General features: G+C 42.0%; 2 protein-coding genes across 6 annotated transcripts; both read right to left on the bottom strand.

The window, feature by feature from the left end:
• Positions 1 to 629: 629 nt before the first annotated feature.
• On the bottom strand, positions 630 to 2,994 carry ube2a (ubiquitin-conjugating enzyme E2A (RAD6 homolog)). Its single transcript, XM_048231476.1, has 6 exons — positions 2,779 to 2,994; positions 2,403 to 2,483; positions 2,121 to 2,146; positions 1,182 to 1,271; positions 975 to 1,063; positions 630 to 847 (listed from the first exon to the last, which is right to left on the bottom strand). Exons 1-6 carry the CDS (start codon positions 2,820 to 2,822, stop codon positions 719 to 721), a joined length of 459 nt encoding a protein of 152 aa, XP_048087433.1. The 5' UTR covers positions 2,823 to 2,994; the 3' UTR covers positions 630 to 718.
• Positions 2,995 to 3,989: 995 nt separating this feature from the next.
• si:rp71-46j2.7 lies at positions 3,990 to 19,329 on the bottom strand. Of its 5 annotated transcripts, XM_048230634.1 has the most exons (17): positions 18,175 to 18,506; positions 17,801 to 17,846; positions 17,425 to 17,536; positions 16,995 to 17,208; positions 16,522 to 16,664; positions 8,010 to 8,169; positions 7,857 to 7,900; positions 7,386 to 7,573; positions 7,191 to 7,301; positions 6,975 to 7,100; positions 6,749 to 6,856; positions 6,488 to 6,646; positions 5,544 to 6,129; positions 5,376 to 5,439; positions 5,081 to 5,265; positions 4,901 to 4,989; positions 3,990 to 4,780 (listed from the first exon to the last, which is right to left on the bottom strand). In XM_048230634.1, exons 1-17 carry the CDS (start codon positions 18,201 to 18,203, stop codon positions 4,691 to 4,693), a joined length of 2,454 nt encoding a protein of 817 aa, XP_048086591.1. In that variant the 5' UTR covers positions 18,204 to 18,506; the 3' UTR covers positions 3,990 to 4,690. The 5 variants fall into 5 exon arrangements, with proteins under 5 accessions (XP_048086591.1, XP_048086593.1, XP_048086592.1 ...); XM_048230636.1 differs by lacking the exons at positions 17,801 to 17,846; positions 18,175 to 18,506 and adding an exon at positions 19,311 to 19,329; XM_048230635.1 differs by lacking the exons at positions 17,801 to 17,846; positions 18,175 to 18,506 and adding an exon at positions 19,203 to 19,269.
• Positions 19,330 to 19,546: the final 217 nt, after the last annotated feature.

Below are 19,546 nucleotides of genomic sequence, written 5' to 3'. Positions count from 1 at the left end.
GAGCTCCTTTCTAACAGGAAGTTGAAGATATGCCTTGGTGGCATATACTCCCATCTTGGTGGATACTCTTAATCAGAATGCACATCACAATGTAAGACAGCCATACCTTTTCTGACATTACAAATGTATGTTTACACCACCAGTCGTAATTGTACTAGGGATGTCAAATAAAACTTAGATCAGGCACTGACCTGTCTGCCTGAACTAAATTTAGTTTCTTTAAACAAAACACATAATTTAGCTTAGGTAAAAATCTGTGAGAAGGGGTAAATAAAACATGAAGTTTATGTGAGACTTAATTCACTGAATTTGGGCATAAGAACACCAGATCAAAATATAACTCCTTACACCAAACTGCAATGCAACCAACTCTCGTTAACAATCAAAGAGCACTCAACTTGCACCTAAGGGGGCAAACTCCAAGTAAAATATGGCAGAAAAAAACATCTCCAATTTAAGGGGTGGCGACCATGTTGCAAATAACCCAGGCACAACATGGTACATATAATTTAGTATAAATGTGCCTTTTGGGGGAGAGGGTCCTGCATGAGGGAGATCACAACACAACAGCACTCTAACCTTGCAAACAGCTAAGGAACAGACAATTCTACCGAGTAAGAGTAGGAAGATTCAAAACATGATGTGTATTTATTTTAGTCTTGCGCGAGACTGATGTATGGAGGCTGGGTACTGTTCATACTTGGTGAAGTCAGAGGGGTCAACAGTCTCGCCAGCTCTGTTCTACAATGGCTGACACACGCTTCTCATATTCTCGCTTGTTCTCCTGGTACAGTTGAGCTGCCTGGCTGTTGGCTGGACTGTTAGGGTTTGGTTCATCCAGTAGTGACTTAAGCATGAAAAAAGTAAAAAAGTTACACACATCAGTATATATAGTATTTCAAGAGTATAGCATTCTCATGCTGAATTAAGCTAAACATTTTGAAACCTTGTGGCATTTATTAGAATATCAGTACCTGTATAGAGGTTAGGATTGAAGATACATCATAGGTGGGACTCCAGCGATTTTGAAGAATGTCCAAACATATACTACCGTCTGCATATACTAAACACAAAACACAACAGACCGTCATGATCATGTAATGAACACCATCATGTGTATCTCTGTACATCTTGCCTATAGAGTTACACTGTATGAACAAAGAAAAAAAAGCAATACCTACCATTTGGATGAAACATTTTGGAGACAAAACGAACTGTGGGGGGTTTGTTTGGGTATTCTTCTGTAAATTCTATTGTGAGCTTGAAAGTTCCTATAAAGAAATAAAACAAAACATTGAAATTTCACATAATTAAAGGTCAATTCAATAATAAGGCATTTTCTGACCCTGTGTTAAGTTACACTTTGTTCCTGTGTGATTTGATATGCCAACTTGATATTTGCAGTTATTTGGCTGTATTCATGCTTGAGAGACATGTCTGGATGAGGCATCATAGTACCATAGTGCCAGGATTGGGTAAATAATTTTATACTGCTTTGCCCTGCCAAGTGTGCCATGTGCTCTATTCTTTAGAACACCTACGTAAGAGAAGCTATCTAAATAGCTATACAAGTCCCCATCGTTGTTTTCAATCTCTTACCTTAACAGTAGCACAATTCTTAAGGGCCGTTTGCAATCACACTTAAGCATACTAAACAGCTTCAGTGGGACTGTGTGTAAGGTAGTACATAATCACTTGGTTGACTGCCATTACGACATGAGCAGATTGGGTTTTAGCCCAAATAGTCAGGAGTTTTCCTATTCAGAGTTACACATCTAACTCGTCACCGACTGTAATCTCTCAGCACAACCATATTAGGTTAATGGTTACTAAGCAATGCAGTTGTCCTATTCCTGTTAAGATCATGCCCCACCCACTTTCAAGATGAAATTTTCATCTAAACTTGTTCCATCTACCTATTTGTGCTGTTTTACAGGAGTAGAGTACAGGACAGGAGCCAAACAATAATACATGTACACTACACTTTATTTATGATCATCTAGAATGATCTACCAAATGGCTACAGACTGGTCCACCTGAGCAACAGATGAGTGGTGGGTGTGGTCAAGGTAATAAAAAAAAGAAAACGAATGTATGGTTATCTTAGCTATTAAACTTACCATCCTCAAAAGGTGTCCCTTCTGGCCTGTTGAAAGAAGGACAAACTTATTCATGTTGTTGAATCTCGTACTCCTATCAAGCAAGTCTTGACAACATAGACTATGCAGCGAAGTACAAATTAACTTGACCCACATGAAATAGCAAGACAAAACTAAGCAACACAACTCAAGCTGGCTATGTTGGTACGATGACTGACTTAAGTTAGGCTACGTCTCAGATTCAGACAAGCAGTGTGCCCTACGAGCTAGGAAGCCTTGACAGCTCTCCTAGCCACCCCTTACCCAAAAATGACTGCATTCCAGACCATGATATTATTTTCTGACGGGGCTCCACTTACTCCTGCTGGAGGATCCTCTTGAAGTCTTTAAACATAAGTCCAATGCAACAATTAAATTAAATACAAAAAGCACTAAAGGCTAAAGCCAAGAGATGTTAACATTAGATTTACTCCCAAGTTATAATTGTGACTTTTGACAAAGCAAACAACCACCAAGATTGGCAAAGGGAATTTAATGTTATTTAGACATTGGTCAACGTTATCTATTTTACGTTATATCACTAGTAAACCAGCTCTCAAGTCAACGCTAATATCTATTTCTCATGTAGCCGGCTAGCAATAAACAAGCAAAGGCCATATATTTTTTCCATGTCGCTTACCGTTTAAAATCTCTCATTAAACGTCGTCTTGCTGGAGTTGACATTTTTTTCTAAATGACTAATACAGAGCTTATAACATCGACGTCAAAATTTGACTACGGTCTGCAATATTTTGTTATATTTGTCTATCCTACTTTTTATGATCAATCTGGCTAGCCAGTTAGCATGTAGCCTTGATATTCTTGCCTGTTTCACACAGCTAGGCTAAGCCAGGCTCTCAAGGGAACGGAAGTACCACTGCTGAAAATACCGGGGGGATACGAATAATCGAAAGGTTGTTATTGTTTTCTGTTCCAACTAAAACACAGTGGTCAACAATACAGAACACAATACTGACATGTTTCGGTTTTCACTTGAAATCAGATAATGTTACATTTTGACCAGGACTTCGTGAAACATTTTAATGCCTACGTATGTTTGACGACATACCTTCCAAGTTTGACAAGTAGGCTAAGCATGTTTCATTCTTGCAATACGTCATATGTGTAGCAATCTGTGCATAAAATTGGGATAGTATCTAGGTAGATCTACAGCTAATTAAACAGTACCTTCACTATTTACACCTAAGAATAATCTAGGCTATTCTACATGTAGCATAGTTGTCTACATAATAAAATAAATACAGCTATAATATGTAGGCTAGGCCTTAAGCCCCCCTACATACACAGCACATTATTTCATCAGGAAGCTTCTCCAACACACATCCCCAACATACTTACAGCACACTGCCCCCCCCCCCCCCCAATACACAGCACATTGTCTCATGAGGAAGCTTCTTCAACACACATATTGCACACTGCCCTCTCCCCACATACACAGCACACTATCCCATCTCCCCTGTCATCCCCCCAACACACACACCAAGACCCCTGGCAGTTGGGTTAGCCCCTTGAGCCGTGGATCTGCCCAAGGTTTCTTCCTTGGTAAGGGAGTTTTTCCTTGCCCCTGTTGCTCTTGGGTGCTCCTTGTTGGTGCCCCCCACCCAATCCCAATCCTCCCCACCTTTTTTTATGCAGCCCTTGCCACTTAATCTACTAAACCCCTCTTCTACTGCACTTTTTACCCCCCCCATTAATGCACAAATAGGCTGACACCAGACATAATTTCACTGCATTTCTTACTTCCAGTAACTATATGCATGTGACAATAAACTTCCTTGTATCCTTGTATCCTTGTAAGCAATATTAAAATAATGGACAATACACTGTAACTTACAGGTGAAACACATTTATTGAAATTTGCAGAAACATTAGCTTTCTGGATACACTCATGAATCTCCCACACACATTTTAAAATAAACACATAACACATAACACATTTTAAAATAAACCGAACCCTTCAATTAGGCCAACAATCTTTCTTATTCTTAAATGGCTTTCAGTTTTAGTAGGCCTGGTTCATGACTTGTGGAGCATTTGTGGAGTTCCTTTTCAGAAGACATGAAAAGCTTGCTTCTTCAGAAATATAGGCTACTTAACTTATTTGTCATACACTGTACAACAAGTTTAAGTGAGGTTTGATACAGTCCCATTGTGCTCCCTGAAGTGACATGAATGTCAAAAAAGTTCAGTTTAAAAAAAAAATTGTAGTAAATTTCAGCAATCAAGACATTTCAACAACCAAATAATAAAGTGATTTAAGTGGTGCATAGCAAAAAACTTCAGAAACATCAAAACAAAATTCTGCGGGGCAGCCAGAGATTGGGAAATGAATTAAAAATGTCGTCACAGTATTCCATGAGGTATCAATTCATTTTGAACTTCACAGTTCAAATGCATTCATAAAAAGAGAGGATTTATTCAAAATATATTTATGTTAAAATATTACATGACCAGTACTATGGAATGATAAAATGTATACTAATCATTTTATAATAAATAAACAGCTAAAAAAACTGTGATTCTATTTGAAGTCAAATGACGTCTTTCACATATAGTTGAGCTATCACATTAAGAGCAGGTTCTCCGGGCAAGAATTCATGCAACAGGAATGATAGCAGCATCTATTCAGTTGAAAAAATGAAGACATTTCAGTCAACATCGACATTTCAATCAATAACAATATGTAATCCAATATGTAATCAAAGACAATGACAGAGCTTCCCAGGTGATAACATACTCACATAGGCCAATTTCCTGTTCTCCTCAGCCTCTTGGAAGATCTTAAACACTGTTTCCACATCAGTCTTCTTGAGTATAAGATACTTTGAATCTGAAAGCACAGCAAGTATTGCTTCAGACATACCCTTTGCTAATGTTACAGCAGTAAGGCTGTATTTAAAAAAAAAAAAGCACCCCCATACATTTGGTATTGATGAGTTGTTGAGCTCGTTCTCTCGTGCCACTCTTCTCCTCTTGAGTCCTTTGAGGTCTTGAGTCCATTGAGGTTTGAGGACCCTCGGGCCACTGCTTTTCCCGAGCAGTGTCAATGCAGGATGCCACCTGTGCTTCTGTAGGATTCATTCTATCCAAGAAGCTATTCACTTTCCTGAGAGGCACATACAAGGACACAAAACACTGTGTCAATAAACCTGCTACCTATAGAGTCTGTAAAAACATAATACAAAATAATATGAAGATTAAATGGTTTACACATACTTCTTCACCAAAGGCATAACTGGTTTTAAAATAGCATCAAATATGTTGAGGATAAATGAATTACCTAGAAACAAAAAAAACAATTCAGTTTGTCACGTTTATGTGGGCAGTTATATAAATGCTTATATTTTTCATCATGCAGTAATACTATGAAGAACAAGGACAGACCAGATATTTCTTTCAGCAAATCAAATATGGCTTTAGTAGCTTCCAGATGTTCCCAAGACTGGTTAGTGTTTTTCTCCAAATGGCTCTGAGTATGCGAGTCCTCTTTTGCTATGCAGCCTTGGTCTTTTTCTTTGCTCTTGTGCCTCCCAGCAGACATTTTTTGTAAAATGTTGTCCCTTTTACTTGTTTTGTTCCCCAGATGAGACCAAGAATCATTTAACACCGAAGAGTCTGAATTTTGATTGATTATTGTATGATGCACTTTGGGAATCACAGATTTAGCTTTGGCCAGAAATTCATCAAAACTTTCCGTGATACTGGAGAGCCCGCTGATTATGGCTCCGGGTTGATCACAGTCATCCTCTAACCCTTCAGATGTGCCGTCATCGGCCCGTGTAGGTTCAATCTCTTCAACCTGGTCAGTGTTACTGGCATTGGTAGGACACATACTATTGAGGCTGGTGTGATGAGGTTCTTTAGAGTCTCCTTCAGTATGTTCCACTTCATTTTTCACAACCTCTAGCTTATTCATTATGACTGTAGTCTTCATGTCCTCTGTGTTAGCCTCTGCAATCGGGCTAAAGTGCTGAGAGTAATACACAGTCATGCATCACGGTCATATTGACATACATCACCCAATTACAAATGACAGAAAGTGTTAGGTGTAATTTCTATCAAAATTGTATTCTGAAAAAAAAATGATGAGTCAAAAGGAGCGAATGCAGTTTCCACAGTGACCAGTAGATGATGCTGTCTGCATTGATTTTGACAACTGCATGTATCTGATGCACGCAACTGTCTCTGATGTTTTCAGCATTATAGTTTGCAGTCACACAGCATGACTGGATCTGTTGTAAGCCTAATACAGTTCAATGTGTCTTCTTTACATCGCTAAATATGCAACCTTGTATTCACATGAATATGACAGTCAAATCAAAGCTCACCTCCTCTTCCTCGTATGAAGGAGTCAGGAAGTAGGCGATGCCACTGACGAGACCCCACACTCCGCCACAAGGTTGCTCCTCGCTCAGCAACTTGTCCAGTGGACACAGGAATTGAAACACTGGCTGACTGTGGCCAAACTGGGAATCTGAAACCAGTTCCTGTTTTCCAGTGTACACTTTGTTACAATAATGTATCCTTTTTTGTAATGTCCCATGCCTATTATAAATAATATTATAACGGTCATTTTAAATAATGTGTACCTGAAGAAAAGTCTGCAAAGTGGTCTTAGTTTCTTCTTGAAATGCTTCATCCAGATCCCTCCCTTTGTCATCAACTATGGCAGAAACCGATGGCAGACCTGACATGTCCTGTAAGTGATCGAGCATTCAACAGCACAGTGTTGAAGGTCAGGTGGAAGTTTCGCATTTCATTTATACATAAGTAGTCTGTGCAAACTGTAACCCCTAGAATTTAATTTGCCCTCACCTGCCATCGGCTATGGAAGAAGAGGAGGTCTGTTTGCGTCTTCATCACATCCCAGTGCAGATTTTCAGGGTTGTCTCGTTCTTCCAGATGAACTGTGAAACATAACTCCTCACTCTCTCGCTGAACCTGAAAGATAACATAGAGAAGAGAAGTGTCAATCAAGATGGTCAAACTTGGGAGGAGCAACGGAATTCACTTGATTTAGGCCTAACTTACATTCTTCACTGTGACATTCCAGTTACCCACTCTCCACATCTCATAAGACAACTTAAACTCCATCATGTCCTCCTGGACACTTGTAAGGTAGGTCTCGAAGTCACTGCCCTCCTGACATGAGGGAAAAGACAATTCATTAATTGCATTTGAATCTTAATATTAAACAAAAATAGAACAAACATCCTGTCCTCTTACACTTTCAGAGTCTGTTTCACTCCTGACAGAGCCCTTATTGTTGCTGACAGCATTACAGTAATCCTCAGGGGAAGCTGAACTCTGGCGCTCTAGGGCCTTGAAGATCAGCTCCTGCTCCTTCTTCTTGGCCTTCTTGGACTTCATTTTTTCAAGAAATTTTGACCATCCTTCTTTTAATTTCTTACCAGCTTTATGGAGCACAAACATATCAAGTAGATTTGTCAATTCATACATATACCATATACAAATGTATTCTTTAGCAACTGCACTGATGGATAGATAGATAGATAGACTTTATTGATCCCCAGGGGAAATTCAAGTATATATATATATATATATATATATATATATATATATATATATATATATATATATAGAGAGAGAGAGAGAGAGAGAGAGAGAGAGAGAGAGAGAGAGAGAGAGAGAGAGAGAGAGAGAGAGAGGCTTGGTGACACAATCAGTTGAACATACGTTTCTTTCTCTTTCTGGAGATATCCTCTGCATCATCTGCTGAGCTGCAATATACATTTCTTTAATCAAACATGTGGCCTTCTCAAAAGACAAAATTGCTTTTAAGGGTTTCCTTTAGCTACTCTGTGCTAATAAGCATGTGAAGCTACTTACGCTCCAGCGTCTTCAGACTCGGATGAGGAGGCACCGTCCTCTCTCTCGGACTCACACAGGTCCTCCACAGATCGGCCGACGGCCACTCCATCCAGCTGGCTCACTATCAGCTGGTTAAGATTGTCTGGATCCGAGAGCCAAGTCACTAGAAGGTCTAACACTGAACACAGACACAAACAATATTTCAATGATAAAAAATATATTCAACCAGATCTTCAGTCAGCATTAATCACAAAAGTATGACTCAAACATGAGTACTATGGAGACTACTACTAGTACTACTATTAAGGAGATGATATGATGGTATGATACTAGTGAGCTCCTAAAAACACAAAACCTTGTAAACACTACCCAAATTCAAGCTTTATTCATCACATGCATAGATAAATAGATAGATACTTTATTGATCCCCAGGGGAAATTCAAGGTCACAGTAGCATACAGACAACACACACACACATTCACTGAACACTCAACAGCAGAAAGTAATTAAAAGTATATAATATAAAAAACACAACTAAGCAATAAGGACATAGAAGATAAATATATACTAAATACTAAATATACTAAAATACAAAATAGTAGTGAAATACCTGTGATTCTCTGTGCATAAGGTAAGGTAAGGTAAGGTGCTCTGTGTGAATGAGTGTCATGGGGATGGTGCAAATGTATATATATATATATATATAACTATATTAAGGAAGGTATAAGTGTGGTCACACATAACACAGTTTGGCTGTGGCATGGAGGGAGGGGTTGTGCATATGTGCTAATATAGCACGCAAACAGTGAGGCAGAAAGACAGTGGTAAAAAGTGGCTAGTGGACAGACAGTTCAAGACATGGAGGTGGTGAAGAGGCAGACAGACTATGCGGAGAAGTCTATTTCTCCTCTTCCCTTAAGTGAAGCATTGAACAGTTCAATGGCCCTGGGGACGAATGACTTCCTCAGTCTGTCTGTTGTGCAAGGCAGTAAGCGAAGTCTCCAGCTGATCAGGCTATTCTGCTTAACAATAGTGCTGTGGAGTGGGTGACACTCATTGTCCAAGATGTTGATCAGTTTGTTCTGGGTCTTTTTGTCAGATAGTGAAGTGATGCACTCCAGTTCAGCTCCCACTACAGAGCCAGCTTTCCTTACCAGCCTGTCAAGTCGCCCCGCATCCTTCTTCTTTGTGCTTCCTCCCCAGCATACCACTGCATAGAAGAGGACACTGGTAGAATGCACTGCACTGGAGGACTGGTAGAACATCCTGAGGAGCTTGCTGCACACATTGAAGGAGCGCAGCCTCCTCAGGAAGTACAGCCTGCTCTGCCCTTTCTTGTAGAGTGTGTCAGTGTTGGCTGACCAATCCAGTTTATTGTCCAAGTGGAGACCCAGGTACTTGTAGGTGCTTGTAGATGCTTACCACCTCGACATTGACCCCATCAATGGAGACTGGTAGCAGAGTGGGCTTAGACCTGCGGAAATCCACCACCATCTCTTTGGTCTTTGAAGTGTTGAGTTGGAGATGATTGAGTTTGCACCATTGCACAAAGTCCTCCACCAGGCTCCTGTACTCCTCCTGCCCGTTCCTGATACACCCCACAATTGCAGTATCGTCAGAAAACTTCTGCATGTGGCATGACTCAGTGTTGTAGCAGAAGTCAGATGTGTACAGGGTGAACAGGACTGGAGAGAGCACAGTTCCCTGTGGCGCTCCGGTGCTGCTGATCACAGTGTCAGAGACACAGTTCTTCAGTCTGACGAACTGTGGTCGCTCAGTCAGGTAATCTGTAATCCAGGTTACCAGGTGAGCGTCCACACACATCTGCAAGAGCTTGTCTCCCAGCCTGAGGGGTTGGATGGTGTTAAAAGCACTTGAGAAATCAAAGAAAATGATTCTCACAGCACTTTTCCCCTTGTCTAGGTGAGAATGTGTCCTGTGTAGAAGATAAGGGATGGCATCGTCCACGCCCACTTTCTCCTGGTATGCAAACTGTAACGGGTCTAGTGCATGGCGTACCTGGGGTCTGAGCATACCTAAGACCAATCACTCCATTGTCTTCATCACATGTGATGTTAGAGCGACAGGTCTGGTATTGGTATTGCACTGGTATTGAGGGGGTGTGGTGGTGGGGGCTGGGGGATGACCACCTCCTTGATGTCCCTGTCAAGGCTGCCAGAGTCGTGGACGCCTCAACAGGCACAGGCAAGGAGGCGTCAGGCGGGGGCAGGGCGTGAGGTGATGGTGGCTTAGGTCGTTGGGTGTCACCGGGATGCAGAGCTGGAGAGACTGGGAGGTGGGGGTACGGCAGGCACGCAAACAAGAGCAGTGCCTGAGTCAGCCGGGGGTGGTGGACAGACCACTCCCATTGGAGCTGGAGCAGGGCAGTCAAACCTGTTGAAGTGGTTCAACTGGTTCGCCCTGTCCAGGTCCCCCTCCACAGAGCTGCTGCTCGTCTTCAGGCCAGTGATAGTCTTCATGCCGTCCCATGCCTCCTTCATGTTGTTCTCCTGCAACTTCTGTTCCACCTTCCTTCTGCAGTCCTCCTTAGCCTCCTTTAGCTTGACTTTAAGTTCCCCTTGCACGCGCCTAAGCTCTGCCATGTCCCCCTTCTGTACGCCATCTTTTTCCTATTAAGAAGGGTCTTGACATTGCTGGTTATCCAAGGCTTGTTATTGGGAAAGCAGCGTACAGTTCTGGTGGGAACAACAATGTCCATACAGAAGTTCAGGTAGTCAGTTGTGCACTGTGTGACCTCCTCTAAGTCCTCTCCATTCTGTAACACACTCCAGTCAGTGCACTCAAAGCTGGACCAGTGTCACGGCCTTGCCTGGCTCCTCCTCCTTTCTGTGTGCTGCGTCTGTCTCCTACAGGTGAGCTGGGCGCAGGTGTATGGAGTCGCACTAATTGCTTCCTGGTCTGGGCCTTTAAAAGCACTTCAGACGAGACCGGGTTGTCGACCGCCGCCGCTCCGTCTCTCCCGCACCGTTTAGGATTTTGTTTTGCTTATTCACTACACCGCATTACACTGACCGCTTACACTTTTATTTTCCAAATCCAACTCCATTACTGACTTTACTTAACCGATTCTGTTAAAGTCTATTAATTTAATAAATCTAATATATATATATATATATATATATATATATATATATATATATATATATATCGCTATCCGCGTGTGGCCTTTCCCTTCTCTGTTGCTTGCTTTGAGCCAGGCTTGTAACAGATTTGGGGGGCTTGTCCGGGATTTTGAACCATCGATTGGTAAATATGCGTTTTTTGCATTTCTCAATGGGGTAATGTTTGTTGTTAAACGCACGAGGTATTGTAGGCCGTTTTGAATAACGTGTCTAATTTGTTGGCTGTGTCTAATTTGTTGGCTGTGTTCGGATCCTGCGGAGATCCGGATACAGTTCAAGTTTGATTGGGCATTTCACGCATTAGAAAATATTGGGTAAGACACACGCGAATCCGTTTAATTAGGTTTGGAAGTTGTGTTGGGTTACGTCGGTGCGGGAGACAAGGAGACGTTTTTTTATATTGATAAACGTGCTCTTTTAAAAGTTTGGTTTAATAAGGGTTAAAAACAGATGAAGTAATGAACGGATACTTGTATTTTTCGCTGCTCCATCAGATCAGGTTTTAGATACGTTGACTAAGGAGCAGTTGCGTAACGTTAGTGAACACTATAATTTTGAATTAGGCTTGAAAAAAAGTGTGAAGTTGGCGCAGATAAGGCAGGCTGTTAGAAGTAAAATAGCTGAAAGAAAAGTTCTCCCATCGATAGAGGAGTTGGAGCCTGAAGGTGCTTCAACACCACTGGCAACATTGGGTGAGTCTCGTAATTCTGGTCTTACGTTTGAACAACAAAAAGAGTTGTTAGAAATGCAACAAAGAGAGAGAGAAGCTGAACGCAGAGAAAGAGAAGCTGAACGTGAGGCAGAACGTAGAGAGAGAGAAGCTGAGCGTCAATTAGAATATGATACTGAGGTTAATTGCAGAAGGCAGGATTAGAGGTGATACCGGTGGCGATGTTCCGACTGGGCCAGTGCGCACCCCTGATATATCTAATATGGCCTTTAAAATGTGTTCTTTTCACTGTTTGAAAGTGTGGCAGATGATAGTGGTTGGACCGATTCTGAACGAACGTTGTTACTCCAGAGTGTTCTGGTTAAAAAAGCGCAGGAGGCGTTTATTGCTTTGTCGGTACCTGAAAGGAAGATTTATAAAAGTGTGAAAGATGCTGTGCTTAAAGTATATGAGTTAGTTCCAGAAGCATATAGACTGCGATTTCGTAATTGGAAGAAGGGAGCAGGTAACACGTGCCATGAACCGTGCCTCTGGAACTGAGGTTTTAGAGAAAAATCGTAAGCCTGATCCGCAGCCTATTGTGTTGCCAGATTTGCCATCTTCTCTGTCCCTTAGTGATTTTGTTGCAGCTCAGAAAGAGGACTCAACCTTGAGTGAACTGTTTGCTAGGGTTTTAGCTGTTGAGGAGCTACATAGTGCAGCGAGGGGTTATTTTGTTCAGGATGGGCTGTTGGTCCGTAAGTGGATGCCTCAGACTAATGATGTGTTTGGGGATCCTGTTTTCCAGGTAGTAGTGCCTATGAAGTTTAGAGACTGGTGCTACAGACAGCTCATGGTGATATAGCGGGCTATTTGGGTGTGCGACGTATGACAGACTTATGAAGTACTTCTATTGGCCTTGCATAAAAAAGGATGTGGCATGCTTCATTAACACCTGTCATACGTGTCAGTTAACTGGAAAGCCTAATCAGGTGATCAAGCCAGCTCTGCTTTACCCTATTCCAGCTTTAGGGAACCCATTTGAGCATTTGCTAATTGATTGCGTTGGACCATTGCCTCTCTCTAAGTCCGGGTGTGTTTACATGTTGACTGTAATGCGTCAGGCTACCCGTTACCCCGCTGCCTATGCGTTACGTACAATCTCTACCAAGTCTGTGGTGAAGGCTCTCTCTCAGTTTATCTCCATCTTCGGCATCCCTCAGACTATTCAGAGTGACAGAGGCTCTAATTTTACATCACGTATGTATTCAGAAGTGCTTGAGCAGCTGCATGTTAAACATCAGCTTAGTAGCGCGTATTACGCACAGAGCCAAGGCGCTCTGGAGTGTTTTCACCAGACGCTCAAGTCATTGCTTAGGGGTTACTGTGTTCAGCTCAGCAAAGACTGGGAGGAAGGGCTTCCATGGTTGTTGCTTGCAGCACGTAAGGTAACACAGGAAAATACATGTTTTTAACCTAATGATTTGGTGTTCGGCCATAGAGTTTGTGGGCCTTTAGCTGTCCTGCAGGATAAGCTGAAGTGTCCTGAGAGTCCCACTAACTTGTTGGAGTATGTGAATGGTTTCCGCCGGAAATTGTTCTTAGCTTGTGAGATGGCCGCAGAAAATCTGACCAAGGCTCAAAAGAAAATGAAGAGTTGGTATGACCGCCAGGCTGAGCCGAGAGTGTGCAGTCCTGGAGATCAGGTTCTGACATTGTTGCCGATAGCCGGTTCCCCCTTCCTTGCTAAATACACAGGTCCCTACACGGTTGTTCGGCAGGTGTCAGACCTGAACTATTTAGTTTCAACCCCTGACCGTAGGCGTAATACGCAACTCTGTCACATTAATCTTTTGAAACCCTACTACAGCAGGTCTCCAGTTTCTGGGGCAGCTGAGACTGGTGACCAGGCTAAGTCAGTTGCTTTGGCTGCAGTTGCTGGGATGTCTAGCTTCTCTCCCCACATGGTGGCAGCGTGTGGTGATGAGGATGTGGTTAGCCCAGACGACTGTGTGCTCCAGCCTCGATTGAGGAACTCAAAGAGAAGTTGTCTAACTTAGACACACTACTTGGGCATTTGTCCAAGGAGAGGGCATCAGAGGTTGTGTCTTTGATTTCTAACTTTCCTGCCTTGTTTTCAGATACACCGTCGTGCACTCATCTGATCGAGCACGATATTGATGTGGGTGACGCTGCGCTGATAAGGCAGAGGTTCTATCGGGTGTCACCAGAGAAACAGCAGCACCTAGAGGCAGAGGTGAAGTATCTCTTGGAAAATGGTTTGGCAGAACCCTCTTATTCCAGTTGGGCTTCACCTTGTATTCTAGTTAGTAAACCTGACGGGACGTATAGATTCTGTACTGATTATCGGAAACTAAATAACATCACAAAGCCAGATTCTTTTCCGCTCCCTAGGGTTGAAGACTGTGTTGACCGGGTAGGATCAGCCAGGTTCGTAAGTAAGTTTGTTAGCCTTTATAACACCGTCTGGTCTGTACTCATATTCTGTGATGAGCTTTGGATTACGCAATGCGCCCGCCACATTTCAGCAACTAATGAACCTTGTAGTCTCTGGTTTACAGGGCTGTTCTGTTTATTTGGACAACGTGGTCGTGTATAGTGACGGGTGGTCTGAACATCTGGAGCGTATCCAGGCTCTCTTTACACGGCTAGTTGAAGCTCGTCTCACTGTAAATCTCGCTAAGTGAGAGTTTGCCCAGGCGACAATTGTTTATCTAGGGAAGGTGGTGGGGCAAGGCCAGGTGAGGCCTGTGCACGCTAAGGTGGTGGCTATCAATAATTTCCCTGTTCCAGCTACCAAACCTGAGCTCCGACGCTTTTTAGGTATGGTGGGGTATTATCGTAGCTTTTGTGCTAACTTTTCCACTGTTGTTGCCCCATTGACCGACCTTTTCAAGGGCCGTGTTAAATTTGATTGGACTGTGACTTGTCAAGCCGCATTTGATAATGTGAAGTTGTTGTTAACATCTGTTCTTGTTTTAATGGCTCCCCGCATGGACCAGTCATTCCAGATGCAGGTCAACGCTAGCCACGTGGGTGCTGGGGCCGTACTCTTGCAGAGGGATGAACAGGGAATAGAACAGCCAGTGTGTTTCTTCTCCAAAAAGTTTAACCGCCACCAGTTAAATTATTCGACCATCGAGAAGGAAACACTATCTTTAATCTGGGGATTACAACACTTCGATGTTTATTTAAGTGGGGGCGCTGTTCCGGTTACCATTTATTCTGATCATAACCCACTAACGATATTCTCTAAAGAGCCCAAGTCAGCGCCTTATGCGCTGGGCGTTATTTTTACAACCATATAGCCTACTGATCCGGCACATTCAGGGTGTGGACAACATCATGGCAGAACCCCTAGACCAAAGTTGAGTACTTTTTAACAACTGCTATTTATTCATATAGAAAAAAAAAAAAAAAATTATATATATATATATATATATATATGTGATATGTATGTAAGACATGTGAGATGTTTGTCTTAGGTTTGGGTGCTGGGGGAGGGGTGCGTCATTTTCCAGAGTCTCTCTTTGAGAGGCCTCTGTTTTAAGGAGGGAGGTGTCACTTCACCGATTCTGTTAAAGTCTATTCATTTAATAAATATATATATATATATATATATATATATATATATATATATATATATATATATATATCGCTATCCGCGTGTGGCCTTTCCCTTCTCTGTTGCTTGCTTTGAGCCAGGCTTGTAACACAAGAGACACGCGGAACCATTGAGACTGCTAGAAGCCTGCTAACATGCTTAATGGTGTCAGCAATGTGCTCCTGTGATATGTTTTGCTTCATTTCCACAGGGTGTTTCTACCCAGAACACAGGCCTGTATAATGCATATTGTGGATGGCTGGTAGAAAAGACTTTTGTTTATATGTCCTTCACATGGCCATACCATCAAAATGAACTTGTAGATGATACCATTACTAGTTGTCCCATAAAAGAACACCTCAAAAAGTGGTGCATTTTTGCATAGGGTTGCTTTAATAACACACGGCACACTACCAAATGGTTGGGCAGATATTTCATGTCACACAGGGCTTCATAAACAAGGTAAATGTTACTGAAAATGCAACAGCTCGGCAATCATTTTAATCATCAATTATGCATGATGCATGAGCACGTTAATATTTGGATAGCTACACTAGTATGAAGTGATCTAACCCATGTAAGGCAATAGATCAGTCGAAAAAAGGAACTAACTAACTTTGATACAGAGTGGTGTGGTGGACAATGTGGTGAAGGGCGAGAGAAGTCAAACTTAAGATTCAAACAAAGTTCTCTCAGGCAGGCTCTTATTCAAAGTTATATTTGTACTTGACTATGGTGCAATCTTGCTGGCCCACATGTGACACGTGTACAGTGACTGAAGTCAACTGTTTGTTGTTGTTGATATAGTTCAGGAATAGGTTGTTGTCACTACTGAATACAGGGCAAAATGTAGTCAGTATGACACTAGCATGACCGAAAGGGGTTTCCTCATGCTAAAGTCCATTCTAGTTAGTGCACAAGCCAAGGCATGCGCAGGAGGTATGTATTCAATTTTAGTCTCAACAGAAAGGCGTGGAGAGGCAGAGGCTTTTACTCAAACTGAATTGCCATGGGAGCAGCACTGCACTGTAAGTGAAGATGGTGTAAATGATCACCTCCTCTTAATGACCCTGTCCTGTCATGCTAGCGGAAACATCAAGAAAGGGTTTATACCTTTTACAGCAACTACTTCATTTAAAATACAGCGGTAGAGTTCAAGGTCCCACAGGGTCTCCGGGAGGAGGTTCCGCACAAGGGCTTCAGAAAACACCCGGAGGACTCTCATCTCCTCTGCTCGGGAGCTGAACAGAGGGGCTCTGAGACCAACAGACACAAAACAGGAACCAAAGTGAGAGATAACAAATGCAGTTGCAGAGCATTTTGAAAATGAGTCAACAGATGTCACAAACTACACAATCTGAAAAGTCTCCACTTTATCCAGGTTCATGGTGCTAATAGGTCTAAAGTCCCAAACAGCATAGTTAACAGTCACAACAAAACTGTTAATACTTAATCTTTTCCACAACATGGCTTGAACATTTATGAAGCACATCATCTCAGTTGGCATTGAAACTATGCTTAGGGAACAGATTAAAAGGCTTCATTGTCACAGTTTCCTGTACAACTTCCCTCTAAAACCAACTCACCCTTTAGACTGCTTTGCATTATGCAGGTGTTGGCTGAGGATGCGAATGCACCCCACACTTGCAGCACAAAGATCAAACCCTCGTGCCCTACTGATGAGCCGATCAACAAACAGGTCAAACTCAGTCTTGAGAGCTCCATGCAGTGGCTGGCTGGTGATGGCCTCAGGTACATTGTACCAAGGAACGAATGTCTGCTCATATGCACACTCAAACACTGGAAGAAACAGCACAGCAAGGAGTATTACAATATTTTGTACATCCGCATGCAAAACACAATATCGCACTATCTATCCGAGAGTCGAGAGTTTGAAATAAACAGCGTTGTCGAAAAAAGCATTCCTTTTTAGGGTGAGAAAGACATATTGCTCACCACTCAGTGGGCTGACAGCTGTTTAAAAGCTTCTAATAGGGCGTGGTCACAAACTCTCACCTTTTTGAAGAGATCTCTTAACATTTACATATTGTAACCCATGTGATGATTCCTCCTTAGTACTGATCATACTGCTCCCATCAGAACTGCATATTTTCTCCTCATTTATTTCCTGGAGAATATAGGATGCATTTCATGTTTTCTGACAATAATGGATTCTTTTAGCCAAAGTTTTATTTAGTTTATTCGGTCCAATAATACCAGCTAAGCGTTTTTTAGTGCGGAGTTGACATTCACAGGCTTGGCTATGGCATCAATGTCACCTTGCTGAGAACCACCAAAGGAGTTGCGACAGTAATCGTATTATTGTCTGGGTATAGGGGTATGTCATAACTCAACCATGTTGTCACAGAAAATGAAAATACAGGCAACCCACATTCTTGAAGAAAGTGTAGTCTTGGTTTTGTCCAAAACATTCCCTCCTTCACAAAAATCACAAAGAGAATACTAACATCTTACTTTTCGTGAATATTATTTGTGGCCCACAGTAATTCAATTCTATTGCCAATAATTAACAGCGGTTAAGGTCTCCTTAAAATTAAAATGCATTGAAATCAATGTCATGATCATTTTCCCTGGTTGCGCTTTTCCATGTGTTGCGCTGTGTAGCTAACTTATCCTAAATGGGTTACATATTGCGTTTCTTGTCCTTGCAGGAAAAACATAGACAACAATCATCACATCACAAGCGTTTGTCTACGGAGCGGGCTGTGACAAGACGCTCAGATAAATCAACAAAGTAAAGTTTACCTGATTTGGTGAATTTTCAGCCAAGTCATCTGTCTGTGTACTACATTCAACAGACCTTTTGAAGAGCTTAAAAGACAAAAGAACGCAGATAAACACGCCTAACTGGAGAGTAACTTCTCCGTAATCTGAAAAATACCACATGAAGCCAACAGCCGTGGCAACGAGGAAACGCTTCAAGTACATTTTCCAAAAAAATACGCTGTAGTCAATCTGCTGCTTTTTTCTGCAAACATATAATCATTATTCGTTTATCGTCTCTCTCTCTCTCTCTCTTCTTCGCATTTTAAGGTGGAACTACCGATGGACTATGGCCGGAAGAAAATTATGTTAAAAGTGAGAGGCTCAATCCTGCCGTGTCAACGTGATTGGCTCAAAAATACTTTTTTCTGTAAGTGACTGTCTAACGACCCCTCCCTCCTTACAAAGATATGGTAACGTTTACTCACTATGTAGGCTATAAATTTAAATACTGTAGCCTCTTAAAAACACAAAAACAGAAAAATGTATTTGAACGTATAGCCTATAGGCCTTATATTATGTTCAAATGAAGTGAAGCATCACTCATGTTCAACTGACTTGGTTGATGTGTAGGCCTAAAATACAAGAGTCAAGCACTCGACAAGGATGGCAAAAATACATCAAAATGTATTTTCAAATGCAAATATAGGCTACCCTAATTTTAGGTGTTCCACAATAAACTAAATACAGTAGCCACGCCATGTATCAAAATAATTAGCATTTTGAAAATACTAAAAAATACTCCTTAAAGGGTGCATGAAATCACTTTGTAAACCTTCCATATCTGTCTATTTAATCTATTCCTTCATCACTACACTGACTCAGTTGATAAAGTGTTTGAGAGCAACAGCTTGACTACATCTCAGAGTTTATATCTGAGATGTACTCAAGAAGTCAACAACTTGTCAAGTGGTAGGCCTACAAACCAACCACCGAACCTATACTTAGAGCCATAGAATGTGGGCTTAAAGCAACCCAATTTATTAAGAAATCTAGAAGAAATCTATTACCTTAAAATAACGGCTTTAAACTCTCGGTACACTGATATAGTGAATGACATTATCAATCGCCCAGAATGATTTTGAACTGTGAAGCTGTTGATCGAGTAGGATCATGACCTTTAGTTCCAGACATCCCAAGTCTCCCGGAAGTTCCGGAAGTCTCCCGCATATTGATAGCGGCTCCCTGACGCCCGCAAATTAGATAAAATCTCCCGGAATCTAGAGTGAGCGATCAAGAGCGCGCATGCGAGACCGCGTGTGCATCTGAGTGTAGCGCGCACACGAGGGGAGAGAGAGAGAGGGGTGGTGCGTGTGTGCCTGAGCGCATCCAAGACAGAGAGCATCCTGATTGG

Source organism: Alosa alosa, chromosome 21, assembly GCF_017589495.1.
Source record: "Alosa alosa isolate M-15738 ecotype Scorff River chromosome 21, AALO_Geno_1.1, whole genome shotgun sequence".
Lineage (NCBI taxonomy): Eukaryota > Metazoa > Chordata > Actinopteri > Clupeiformes > Clupeidae > Alosa > Alosa alosa.
The sequence above is the reverse complement of the archived record's forward strand: the minus strand, read 5'-3'. Positions and strand labels throughout refer to the sequence as shown.